General features: G+C 35.6%; 1 protein-coding gene across 20 annotated transcripts in view; it reads left to right on the top strand.

Annotated features, from left to right (window-relative positions):
• The window catches only part of TRIP12 (thyroid hormone receptor interactor 12), a 66,488-nt gene extending 54,726 nt beyond the window's left edge, over nucleotides 1-11,762 (top strand). For all 20 annotated transcript variants that reach the window (XM_025153693.3, XM_025153691.3, XM_015276971.4 and 17 more), the window contains 15 exons: nucleotides 299-372; nucleotides 478-677; nucleotides 909-1,036; nucleotides 1,305-1,456; nucleotides 1,858-2,000; nucleotides 2,560-2,716; nucleotides 3,802-3,900; nucleotides 4,444-4,558; nucleotides 4,742-4,896; nucleotides 5,398-5,562; nucleotides 6,783-6,947; nucleotides 7,755-7,868; nucleotides 9,152-9,246; nucleotides 9,392-9,495; nucleotides 10,399-11,762. In XM_025153693.3, coding sequence (XP_025009461.1) covers nucleotides 299-372; nucleotides 478-677; nucleotides 909-1,036; nucleotides 1,305-1,456; nucleotides 1,858-2,000; nucleotides 2,560-2,716; nucleotides 3,802-3,900; nucleotides 4,444-4,558; nucleotides 4,742-4,896; nucleotides 5,398-5,562; nucleotides 6,783-6,947; nucleotides 7,755-7,868; nucleotides 9,152-9,246; nucleotides 9,392-9,495; nucleotides 10,399-10,595 — 2,063 coding nt within the window. In that variant the 3' untranslated portion in view covers nucleotides 10,596-11,762. The remainder of the gene's footprint in view (nucleotides 1-298; nucleotides 373-477; nucleotides 678-908; nucleotides 1,037-1,304; nucleotides 1,457-1,857; nucleotides 2,001-2,559; nucleotides 2,717-3,801; nucleotides 3,901-4,443; nucleotides 4,559-4,741; nucleotides 4,897-5,397; nucleotides 5,563-6,782; nucleotides 6,948-7,754; nucleotides 7,869-9,151; nucleotides 9,247-9,391; nucleotides 9,496-10,398) is intronic.
• Nucleotides 11,763-12,339: the final 577 nt, after the last annotated feature.

Raw genomic sequence — 12,339 nt, 5'->3', positions numbered from 1 at the left:
CTTGTTCACAGGGGAATAAAGCAAGGCTGAAAATAAACCTACCATTTTATGAGGCATACTTTTCCTGCTTGAAAACAATTCCATCTAAATAATTACAGAAATATAATTGAATTGACTATCAGACTGGCTATAATGTGAGTTTGATGTGGATGTTGACGCTGAAATTTGTTCTCAAGTGTGTGACTCTTACATATTTATATCTATTTTGGAACTGTTTTAAACAGTGGAGTACATAAGAGTACAAAAAGACATTTCCTGTTAAAACAAATAAGTGCTTTTTTTTCTGTTCTTGCCTCAGGTTATGGAAGAGTTAGAGAAGATGATGAGGATAGTGATGATGATGGGTCAGATGAAGAAATAGATGAATCCTTGGTAAGCTTTCCCGCTGGGGAATGAGAGAGGATGGTGTGGGGAAAAAGTCAAAGAGAAGCTAGCAACAAGTTTTCCTAACGTGTGGTTTTGTTTTGCTTTGTTCAGGCTGCTCAATTCTTAAATTCAGGGAATGTGAGACATAGATTGCAGTTTTACATTGGGGATCACTTGCTACCATATAATATGACTGTATATCAAGCAGTTAAGCTGTACAGTTTGCAAGCTGAGGAGGAGAGGGAATCGACTGATGATGAAAGCAATCCATTAGGAAGAGCTGGGATTTGGACAAAAACACATACCATTTGGTAAGTTTGCTAGAGGAAGGGCAACTTCTCTCGTTTGAGAGAGATGTATGCATAAATAAAACTTGAATGTAACTCATTTACTTGTAAGTTTCTTACCTTTCTGCTTTTAACTGTTACAGAAGTACATTTACAGTAATTTAATCAACTAAGTCCTGCAACTGTTGTTGCTTCCATGTAAGTAAAAAAAAAAAATCGAAAAACATCTTAATAGTAACTTAAATTATATTTCAGGTACAAACCTGTACGGGAGGATGAAGATGGTAACAAAGACTGTGTTGGTGGTAAAAGAGGAAGAGCTCAAACTGCTCCCACAAAAACCTCACCTAGGAATTCTAAAAAGCATGATGAGTTGTGGCACGGTGAGTATGTTGCTAAGGTAATATTTCTGTAAGAATGGGGAGGAAGAGTGTTGGACACCTGTTTTTTTTTCCAAGCATAAAAAGCTTTAAAATAAACATAAGCATGAATGTGCACATTAAAACTAAAAGATGTAATTGGAATTGTCTAATGGAAGTGTGTTGTTTGAGTGAATGCTGTATAGATGACTAAAACTACTTAAGTTTCTTCTAAGTAAGTTTCGAACAATTAACTATTAAGTTTTGATAAGTTTTTCTTTTCTCCTGCTAGATGGTGTATGCCCTTCAGTATTGAATCCTTTAGAAGTTTACCTCATATCTACTCCTCCTGAAAACATAACCTTTGAAGATCCTTCATTAGATGTTATTCTTCTTTTGAGAGTTTTACATGCTATCAGTCGATACTGGTATTATTTGTATGATGTGAGTAGAGCACTTCTTAAAGCCTTTCATACTTGATATAAGCAATTGTCCATAAATTCATTAAATTTGCCACCTACCCTCAATTAGCCAAAGAAAAAAAAGAAAGCTATATTTTCTTATGGCCAGCCTCATCTTCTTATCTTCTCTACAGTGTGTTGAACACACTTTATTTTTATCTTCCTTAAATTAAATGGTAATTTTATTCCTGAAAAGAAAATGTGTAGTAAGAGTCTGCTCAGTCTTTCTTTAATGAGTCAGGCTCTGTATGACCTGCATGACCAAAATGACAGTGAAACCATTTTTTCCTGTAATAAGAAAATTAGAAGCATGAAGTCTGTAAAAAGACTTGGTTGTTTTTCTAGCATTTCTTTAACTAGAAATATGTTCTTTAATTATCACAGAATGCAATATGCAAGGAGATTATTCCAACTTCGGAATTTATCAATAGTAAACTGACAGCAAAAGCAAACAGACAGCTTCAAGATCCACTGGTAATTATGACAGGAAACATACCGACTTGGCTGACAGAGCTTGGAAAAACATGGTATGAATTACTTGCAATATAGTATTTCTAATTTGAATTCAGTAGGCCTCTTAGCTGGGCAGCCCAAGTACATTGTGTTATACTTTTGAAAGTACTATGTGAACAGAAATCTTAATGTAGTGGCACTTGGATGAACGTTTACACTTCACACCTGTGCTGCATAACTTAAAGTAAATGCAGATGTATAGTTTGGACAACTTTTTTCTTCTCCAAATACAGGAACTCAAGCCACATTCTTAAGATCTTATATGTGAATTAGATTTTACTAACTGTAAAACAGGCTTGAACAAGTAAAAGAAAGCTATACAGTCTTTTCATAGCCATGGCATTTGAGAATTCGTTACTTTCTTTTCCTGGAAGAATTGAAATTTTTCCTAGGTTTTTCTAAAATTCTATATTAATATTGAATCACTAGGTTTGCTCATGAGGATCACCACAAAACCATTTGGGAGGTTGCTTTTACCAGTATCTAATAAAGTGTTAGTTTCAAGCATACTGCATTTGTTCTAGCCATAAATGTTAGTTGAATCCCAGCTAATTAATCCAATGCTCTTTGCAGCCCATTTTTCTTTCCATTTGATACCCGGCAAATGCTGTTTTATGTAACTGCTTTTGATCGTGATCGAGCCATGCAAAGACTACTGGATACTAATCCAGAAATCAATCAATCAGATTCTCAGGATAGCAGAGTGGCACCACGACTGGACAGGAAAAAAGTAGGTATATGTGTTTTTTTCAAAATGGAACGTGTGATTTGTTTTGTTGCTGTTAAGAATGTAATTGTGAGCAAGTTTATTTTAAAACATCACTTCTGATAGCATACAGATGAAGAGGAGGCTTATTTTTCATTCATTTAAAAGTCCCGAAGTAGAAAGCATGATGTCTTCTAGGTATCTGCCATTAGATGGCAGAAGGGGCTAGGAGTGTACTTTGTTGCTTTTTCACATCCTGCTTAATTTAGAACTGTATTCTTTAACAGCTTCTGAAACTGTACACCAAGAGTTCAAGCTTTAGGTTTGGTTAGAGATTTCTGTAGATTTGATTGTAAACTGATTTGCTTCAGATGGAAGTCTGGAATACTTCTGGTGATAGGATGTAGAGGCAACATTATCTGAATATATGGAAATGCCATCCTTATATTCTGGGAGAGTATTGTCACATGTTGAAATTACGCTGCTTAAAATTGAGGGAGTCTTGGGCTGTCCACCGTGAGTGTGGAGATGTTATCTTAATCTGAGATCTGATGTATAGTAGAGATCTGCATGGTTTTTAATACCTTTGGAAGAGAAGAAGTGAGAATCTAGTTTAACTAGATCATAACTTCCAACATATAGGAATACCAGTGGTGTGTGTTTGGTTTTTTTAAGCCTGCCACTTACCATACTAGGGCATATACGAGGGCAGGATAGAAATGTTTCCTTAGGTTGTTGGACTTGAGCATCTCCAGCCTGTTTTCTATTCACACTGTATAAGTTTAAAGTTTGTAATATTGCATAATAGCACTTCTTTAGTGACTTGTAGTCCTTCTGCCTGATTCTTAGCAGGAGTAATAAATACCTGTTAGGTTATGTAGATGTAACTGTAAGATATAGTCTAATTTTAAATAGAACACTTCATTGCTTATCAGTTTTGATATAGGAGAAATGATCATTTTATTCAATTATTTCAGAATTGTTGAATTATGGAACTGTTAGAATGGGGTGGAAAAACTTGCATAAGCAACTTCTTTCCTGTTGTAACTGCCTTGGGAACTGGGGCTTGCAGACATAATTTCACTACTGAAAACTTCTTTAATGTGTAGCGCACTGTGAACAGAGATGAGCTGTTGAAACAGGCAGAATCTGTGATGCAGGATCTAGGCAGTTCAAGAGCCATGTTGGAAATCCAGTATGAGAATGAAGTAAGTAATGTCAATGCAGTCTAATTTAACTCCTTTTTAATGAAGATTAATAAAAAAAAAAGCTACAACTTTCCTAGAATGACCCAGTCAGACTCTTGATCCTTCCCATTGCTGTTCTGCAAAATTCTTAATTATCCCTCCTTCACTTGGTTATGGTTTTTTGTTGCTAGAAGAAACTTTCTGATCTGTTGTGCTAAATTTCATGATCAGTCCTATTGTGAAGAATGTATTTTTTTAACTTGGGGTGAAGCTGCATTTCTTATACGATCATTAGGTGGTAAATACTACTTCCCATTATTTTTGTTATTCACTCTGATTTGTGGTCTTGCTAAGCTATTTCAGTTGTCTTGTAAATGTTGTTAGTGTAGTTACACTCTCTAGATGCTTTTTGCGGTGCAGTCTTAGCTCTTTGTGTGTTATATTTCTCAGTGTAAGTAAGAATTTAGATACTCAAACTGATCTAATGGACTCCTATTTACTTACTTATTTTTCTCCCCCCACATCTTTCCTTTTCCCCCCTGCATTCTGCTTTCTCCTTTGAAGGTTGGCACAGGCCTGGGCCCTACACTAGAGTTCTATGCACTTGTATCTCAGGAACTACAGAGAGCAGACTTGGGCCTTTGGAGGGGAGAAGAAGTAACTTTAGCCAATCCAAAAGGTAAATGTTTTACTACCTCTAAATTATCAACTTTGTTCTTATATTGATTGTAAGTCTGTAAATTCTTTCTTTCAATTTTACTATGTGTTTCAGGCTGTAATGTGGTAGCTTCTTGTCTAGAATGAATATATCAGCGTATATGTTGAACTTATTTCCCTTCTCTCCCTTTCTCTTCCTACCTAGGAAGCCAAGAAGGTACCAAGTATATTCATAATCTCCAAGGCCTTTTTGCACTTCCTTTTGGTAGAACAGCCAAGCCTGCTCACATTGCAAAAGTTAAAATGAAGTTTCGCTTTCTGGGAAAACTAATGGCTAAGGCAATCATGGATTTTAGACTGGTGAGCTTAAAACAGAAAATGTGATTCTGAAGGGTTTAAGTGGGAAATAGGTGGTTTTATTTTTTTTAACTGGAGAGAAAAATGCAGCGTTAAAGTTGCAAGGAAGTATTTTCAGCTCTAGTACTTTAGGTGGAGAAGTGCAGTTGAGCTTTTTAATGGGAAAAGGGTAGTGCGTATTGAAGAGCTTTACAGTAACTTTAAGACAATGGGGAAGGGATGAGCAAATGCCTACCACGTGTTGCAGTCTTTCCAGTCTTATTTCAGGGTCACTTTGGAATCATTATTATACTTCCTGATAACTTGCTGGACAACCTAATGCATATGTTCTAAGCAGTCAGTTCTGTTTGCTCAGTGGTAAATATCTTGGGTAAAAACACCATTTTGGTATGTGAGAGAACTATGAATTACTATCTAAATAAATGTAGACATAGTCAAGAGAAAACCATGAAAGGTCTCATTTTTAAAGACTAACGGCTTGGTACTAAATCTTTTGATTCATAGGTGGACCTTCCTCTTGGACTTCCTTTTTATAAATGGATGTTACGCCAGGAAACTTCTTTGACGTCGCATGACTTGTTCAGTATTGATCCAGTAGTAGCCAAATCAATATATCACCTTGAAGATATTGTAAGACAAAAGAAAAGACTTGAGCAGGACAAAACACAGGTAGGAAAGTAACTCTAGGGAAGGAAGAGTGCATCTTTGCATGCATTTGGTTTTTTGTAATAGACGTCAGTGTGTGTGTATGATAATGCTGAGTAGTGTTGGTAATAGTGATAACTTTTATTTAAAGGAACAGTTTTAATATTACTGCTTCAGTGGCTTGTAATTATCATAGAATTGAGTTATAAGGAACCTTTGAAGGTCATCTGGCCCAGCTCCCCTGCAGTGAACAGGAACATCTACAGCCAGTTCAGGCTTGATCTATTCTGGCTAAGAGCTTCTAACATTATAAATTTATTATACAATTCTTATAACTTATTTAACAGGTTAGAAGTGGCTAAAACTTTAAGTTTGTGTAGGCTGGCTTCTGGTTCACTTTGAAAAGGCTGTCTAGCTTTAATGTTGGGGAAAAAGTATTTTTTTCTACATAGAGTTGGATTCATTAGTTGGTTTAATCAATCTTTCAGACTTTTGTAAAATTATCGTATTTTTTTCCTTGCTGAAAAAGCTGTATATGGATCTGTTGTATGTTCACACGTGAGGTCAATTTACAGGTTATTTTACAGAAGCAGTGGAATCTTAATTTTTTTTCAGTGTTATGTTAACAGTAAGTGTTACTATTTATAGTTTTAGAGTGAGGATTTGTGGCACACATGCTCCTTTCTAGCATCCAATGTCAATAGGTTTAGGTGTTAATAACCTAATTTATATTCCTAATGCATCTGCTTTGTCACTATTGAAATTACTGCAAACCTGTGGGCCTCTGTTCCTCTTATCTCACTGTCTCATTCTTTCTACTTGATCACTGCTTTTAATTTATCAGCAAGTTAGAGAAAGCTCATGGATAGAAGCTGAAAAACATCAGTATGCATGCCAAATACGAACACTACTCACTGTTCTAAGGAAAAAGCATAGCCAAGAGCTCTCACATGTTACACACCTCATTCTCCTGCAGCAGTATTTCTAAATAAAAAACATGTGAGCAGTTAAAGTAATTCCAGAATTGCTAGATTTATTGTTTGAGATAGTTTATTTGGTTTATCTTGGCTTGTTATGTATGGAAAAATACAGAGGAAAGCAAGGAGTACTGTAGCAGAAATATTCTTATGGAAATGCTGGTTGAAACTGTTTAGAAGGCATAACTTTTTGTTAAGTTAACGTGAATAAGTTGTTATCACTGGTTTTTCACTTTGAATATATATATATATATATTTTTTTTTTAGACCAAAGAAAGTCTACAGTATGCATTGGAAACCCTGACTATGAATGGCTGCTCAGTGGAGGATCTAGGGCTGGATTTCACACTTCCTGGATTTCCTAACATCGAGCTGAAAAAAGGGGGAAAAGATACACCAGTCACCATCCACAACTTGGAGGAGTATCTCAGAGTATGTAGAAAGCAAAGCTGGGGCTACAAAGTTTTTTTTTTTAATTCTTCTTTACCTGAATTCCTAGGAGTTCATTTCTGTATGTATTTCAGTTCATTCTCATGAACTCGGAGCAGCAAGAGTTTTCTGATTGCCTCTGTTCTGTACTAGTTAATACAAACCAAAAACTCACAGACCCCAAAGTCCAACTTTTTTGAATCCTAGTCAGCACACCTTGTTTGAAAATCCCATGGCTTAGAAAAGTCTCATTTATGTATAATGAATACTTACAGGTATGTTTTTTTGGATAAGTAGTATTGCAGTAAATGGTTTAATTTGAATTGTGGTCTTTTGGAGTTTTAAACTCTTGAAAGAGATTTAGATTTGCTTAAAAATATTTTGTTGAACAGGATCAGTTTAACATGCTATTTTGAGTTCCAAGTATTAGCTTTGTTTTTATCAAGAATAAAAGGTGAGTTGTTTACGCTTGGCCTGAGTTGCATATTTAGGGTATTGTAGATATGGGGGTTGTTTGAACTCCAAATGACTTTTGCTAATCTGCAGTGACAGGCCAAATAAGAGATTCTCTGTCACTGTGTTGCATTGCACCTGCAGGCAGGCAGTAGTACGAGCTTTTGAATTAAGGCAAAGTTGAAGCAGTGCTGTAGAATAGCTCCATGAATTCATGTTCAAACATTGCTTCAACTGCAATGCCAATATGACTAGACTTACCTGGAGTGTTTTTCTGTAGCTCTAGTCTTCTGTACAGCTGCGATCATTCTGCACTTCATTTTTTTTTCAAGTAACTCTTTTGCTGTTCCTTTGCAGTTGGTTATATTCTGGGCACTTAACGAAGGTGTTGCCAGACAGTTTGATTCTTTCAGAGATGGATTTGAATCAGTCTTCCCCCTCAGTCATCTTCAATACTTTTATCCTGAGGAGGTTGGTAAAAAGCATTCTTTAAGAATACATTTCTAACCTTATCACCATACATGTATGCACTGAGTATGTCCTAATACAAACATTTGGTGAAAAGTAGTAGAATAGTCTTTAAAATTGCATATTTAAATACTTGAGATTTCTGTGTTCAGTTGTTTTTATTATGAAAAATGCATTTTTCTTGAAAGTTGAGTATATCTAGTTTTTCTCAGAAAAAGGCTTCTGTTTATATATTCTTTTCTATATTGTTATGGAAACTTTAATTCCTTTTATTGCAGTACCTCTTAATGGCTATGGGTGCATATGTGGAGTTAAGGAACAGGATAGTTGGTTGTGATGCCTTTTTTTTCCATCCCCATCACACTAACTTTGTTGCAAAATTCTTTAGATTACTTGTGATACATGGGATTCTGCTCTGTCACTGTTTTAGTTTAATGCCTGTTTTGTGACTGAACATTTTCAAATGTTAATGTTGTTCTATTGCTTATCTACAGATACAGTTGAAAAGTAAGCAACAGGAGTAGTGAGTTGTAAGATATCTCATCTTTAATAGAACAAACATGGGTGATCTAAAGTTCTGTTGCTGATTATTTATGAACCCTTCCTAAGCGATTATAAAGAACTTAACATAGAAGGACATCTGTAGAAGCTTTCAGTGTTTTGGCTATAGCCTCTTGACTGCCCAAGTGCATAGAAAGAGCAGGTGCAATTAGCTGAAGTAAAACAAACAAAAACAAACACTGCTCCTCTCCCCTCAAAACAAAACAACAAAAAACCCACTTAAATCAAGAACTAACCCAACAACTCTGGACAGAAACACACCTAATAATTATTACTGCCTTTTCTTTTCAAGAAGAGAGCAGTTTTCTAAAAACAAACTAAACAAACCCTAAAAAAAAAAATCCAGAACAAGTGTAAATACTCTGTTCTTCCTATTCCCTGTATGTTAGTGAACTTGCAAAATGTCAGAAATATTAAGGTGGTTTGGCAGTTTTCAGTTTCCCAGTATAAATTACTTATTGGGAGCAGCTGTCTGCTCTAAAATATGTGCCACATTTCATGTGGTGGTGTAGAGGCAGATTCAGCAAATGAGACTGTCATTGAGCTTTGAAGTATTGCATTCAAAAAAACTAGAGGGGGAAGTAGTTTGGTGTGACTAACACATTTTGTAGCAAGCTATTGCAGAAAATAGAATATATTTTTTTACTACTGTAGTAGCTCTTAGAACAGACATTACTAACTGCATTGGTTTCTAAAGAGGAAAAATATTTTTTTAAACTTTACAGTTGGAGCAACTCTTATGTGGCAGCAAAACAGACACATGGGATGCCAAGACCTTAATGGAATGTTGCAGGCCAGATCACGGTTATACACATGACAGGTAACATGATGTTAGTCTATTTTGAAATCTAAATATACACTTAAGCTATGGGAATTATGAAATGTATTTGAAATATATATTGAAATAAATATAAATCTGATGCAATTGTTTTCACTATAAACAAAAGTTGTTTTTTTTCCCTTAGTCGAGCAGTGAAGTATCTCTTTGAAATTCTCAGTAGTTTTGATAGTGAGCAGCAGAGACTGTTTCTTCAGTTTGTGACCGGTAGTCCCAGGCTGCCAGTAGGAGGTAGGTTCTGTTTTGCTGTACATGAAATCAGAATGACTGTGTGTTTCAGAATAAGTGGATTACTTCAGTAAAGGGGAAATAAAATAATTGCCTATTTTACAGCTTTCTATGTTTGCTGTTTCTAGTTCTTGAATTGTCTGGATAGATGCAGGTAGAACTATGTCATGAATTTTGCATTCATCGCATCACTTCATTTGAGCAGTTCTCTCATGGTTACCAGATAACCTCCTAGAGGACAAGAATAATCCAGACTTTAAACCGACAATTCTTAGTACTGTATTTGTTTGATAAGAGGTGTATATTTTAAGCTGTGGTGACAAAATGATGTATTGCTTCCTGGAAACAGATGTTTCTACCTAGCAAAGAAACAATACTAGCATAATAAACTTGAATTACTCCTGTTCTGAATTTCAGAATTTAGATGAGACAGTGAGGGGAAGACACCTGAGGAATTCACTGTCTTTGCTAGGGATCATTAGAATATACCTTTTGCCACTCTTTTGGCTGAATGTTTTGCAAGTAAAAACAAGTTGTATTTTCATTACTTATATTTTCTGCTTTTTCTAGTTAAAGGAAGAATTTGTTACATAAAAGTTGATTTAAAAGAAAAAAGTTTTTTGGGAAAGATGGTGTAGACAGGATTGAGGGTTACAAGTACTGAAACCTTAGCTGGAGAAAATGAGATACAAGTCATAACTTCTGATAATCTTAGGAACACATAAATAGAGGTGTCTCATTTCTTTCTTCCCTAATGCTGGGAAGCTAATCTACAGAAAAGATTGTTGGCTTGCTCTATGGCCTTGTTGAGCCATACGCTACACTTTTAAAAGCACAGGCTGAGAACTCAGTTGTAAGATCCATGCTTCTGTCACTGTCATTCTGAATTTCTTCTCTTATTAATAGGCTTTCGAAGTTTGAATCCTCCATTGACAATTGTACGGAAGACATTTGAGTCTACAGAGAATCCAGATGACTTCTTGCCCTCAGTAATGACTTGTGTGAACTATCTCAAATTGCCGGACTATTCAACTATTGAGATAATGCGTGAAAAACTCTTGATAGCTGCAAGAGAAGGGCAGCAGTCATTCCATCTTTCCTGATCACAATGAAACATGCAATGTCTGCCTGTTACAGCAAAAGAGAAACTCATGATTCTTTTCTAAATATATCACCTGAGTCAAGGAAACGTGTTACGCCTTCTTGTTGTAGAAAAACGGCTTGCAGATTATAAACAAAGACACTTGGTTGATATTCATTAAAGGCCCCTATGGACTTAAAATGTTCAGGCCCTAAAAAGTTGTTGTGACAAGGTTTCTTTAGCAAGTTCTTGTTTAAATTATCATTTATTTGACGAGTGAAGTTTTTAACTTGCTTTGCTGTGTGAAATTTAAAAAGGGATGTTTTTCCAGGCTGGAACAATAAATGTCGCTGTGCAGTTTAATACTGGGCTGTGTGTATCCATCTAGCTGAAGTCTGAAATTTTTCCTCCAAAGACAACTTTTGTACATAAGTACAGAAATTAAAATACACCATGTATTTGACAAATCTAGTTTAGTAGACTAGTTCTGTGTACCCTCACCTGCCTCTAATTTTACCCATCCTCATGTATTGTCTGATGTGCAATTCACTTGGTTCTTTTGTGTGCAACATTCGACAATTGTTATGTTTTGGTTCGCGTGAGCATTTAATTGCTCCATGCCTCTTTCTCTGATTAAGATAATTTAAATTTTACTGAAATCAAATATATATTGTCAATATAATTCAGCCTTTGTAACTAGGTAGAACCTTTCTTATAGCATAGTTTACTGTAGTGGTAGGATATACTGGTGGAAGTCTTCACCAGTCGGCGCTCTAGAGCTGTTTACACAGTGATTCAGGCAGCAGAGGCCTCTTACTAGAGGCTGGGAAGAATTTCATGTAGTTCAAGTCCCAACAGTTTGGGCTGGCCAGTGTGTATTGTGGTAAGGCCAGAGCATTTTGAATTGATGTAAAGTTTTTTTAAAAGACAAATTAATTGTTTAATTCCCTGTTTGAGTAAACAGTTTTCTTGTTCTTGATCTAAGTTCTGGGTTACTTTTGTAGCTTATTTTTCTCCCCTCAGCGCTAGCTTGGATCAAACAGTTCAGCCTTTGTCTTTTGACACAGATAAAGCACCTGTAAGCAATGCTCTGTCCAACTGTTTTATGTGCTGATTTCTCAAATCTGCAATAATTTACTTCATCAGGTTAATGTTTTTACCTGAATATAAATAAAAAAAGTTTGCTTCACCTTTTCGTTCATAGTTTTGTACTGTATGCATAAAGTTCAATTGTGTAAATTACTGTAATGCAAGTAAATCATCCTAAACTCGGCTAACAGCCTGCAACCTGTGGATGATTTGCTGTTAAAACAAGACCTTTTAAGACCTCCAACTTAGAGGGAAATTTTTTTTTCCTGTTTCTGGGTTCAAAAAATGGGCAATTACATATCATCCTGCAATGCACCTGCTATGTAGCCCATCTCTATGAAAATGATAGTCAATTACTTTTATTCAACTTTGAGAAATCAAAATTCATTTCAGTGCTTAGCAATTGTTAAGTTCTGGTTAATGAGGCTAGCATTTTCCCCTCAACTAACAATACCAAGTTTTCTTTTATCCAGCTGAAGAACTTGTACTTCCAGAATATGTATCTCAATCCATGTAATGGACATTCTTACAGTGAACATTCACAGAATTACATGTGGTTGCTCATACCAGTGCAACTGAAATGTAATGCAAATCTGTCATGAGCATGAGTAGAATGTGAAATCCTTGCACAAAGAACCTGATAACTGAACAGTTTCTTCTATGGTATTAAAGCTGAA

Source organism: Gallus gallus, chromosome 9 (assembly GCF_016699485.2).
Source record: "Gallus gallus isolate bGalGal1 chromosome 9, bGalGal1.mat.broiler.GRCg7b, whole genome shotgun sequence".
Taxonomy (NCBI): domain Eukaryota; kingdom Metazoa; phylum Chordata; class Aves; order Galliformes; family Phasianidae; genus Gallus; species Gallus gallus.
The sequence above is the reverse complement of the archived record's forward strand: the minus strand, read 5'-3'. Positions and strand labels throughout refer to the sequence as shown.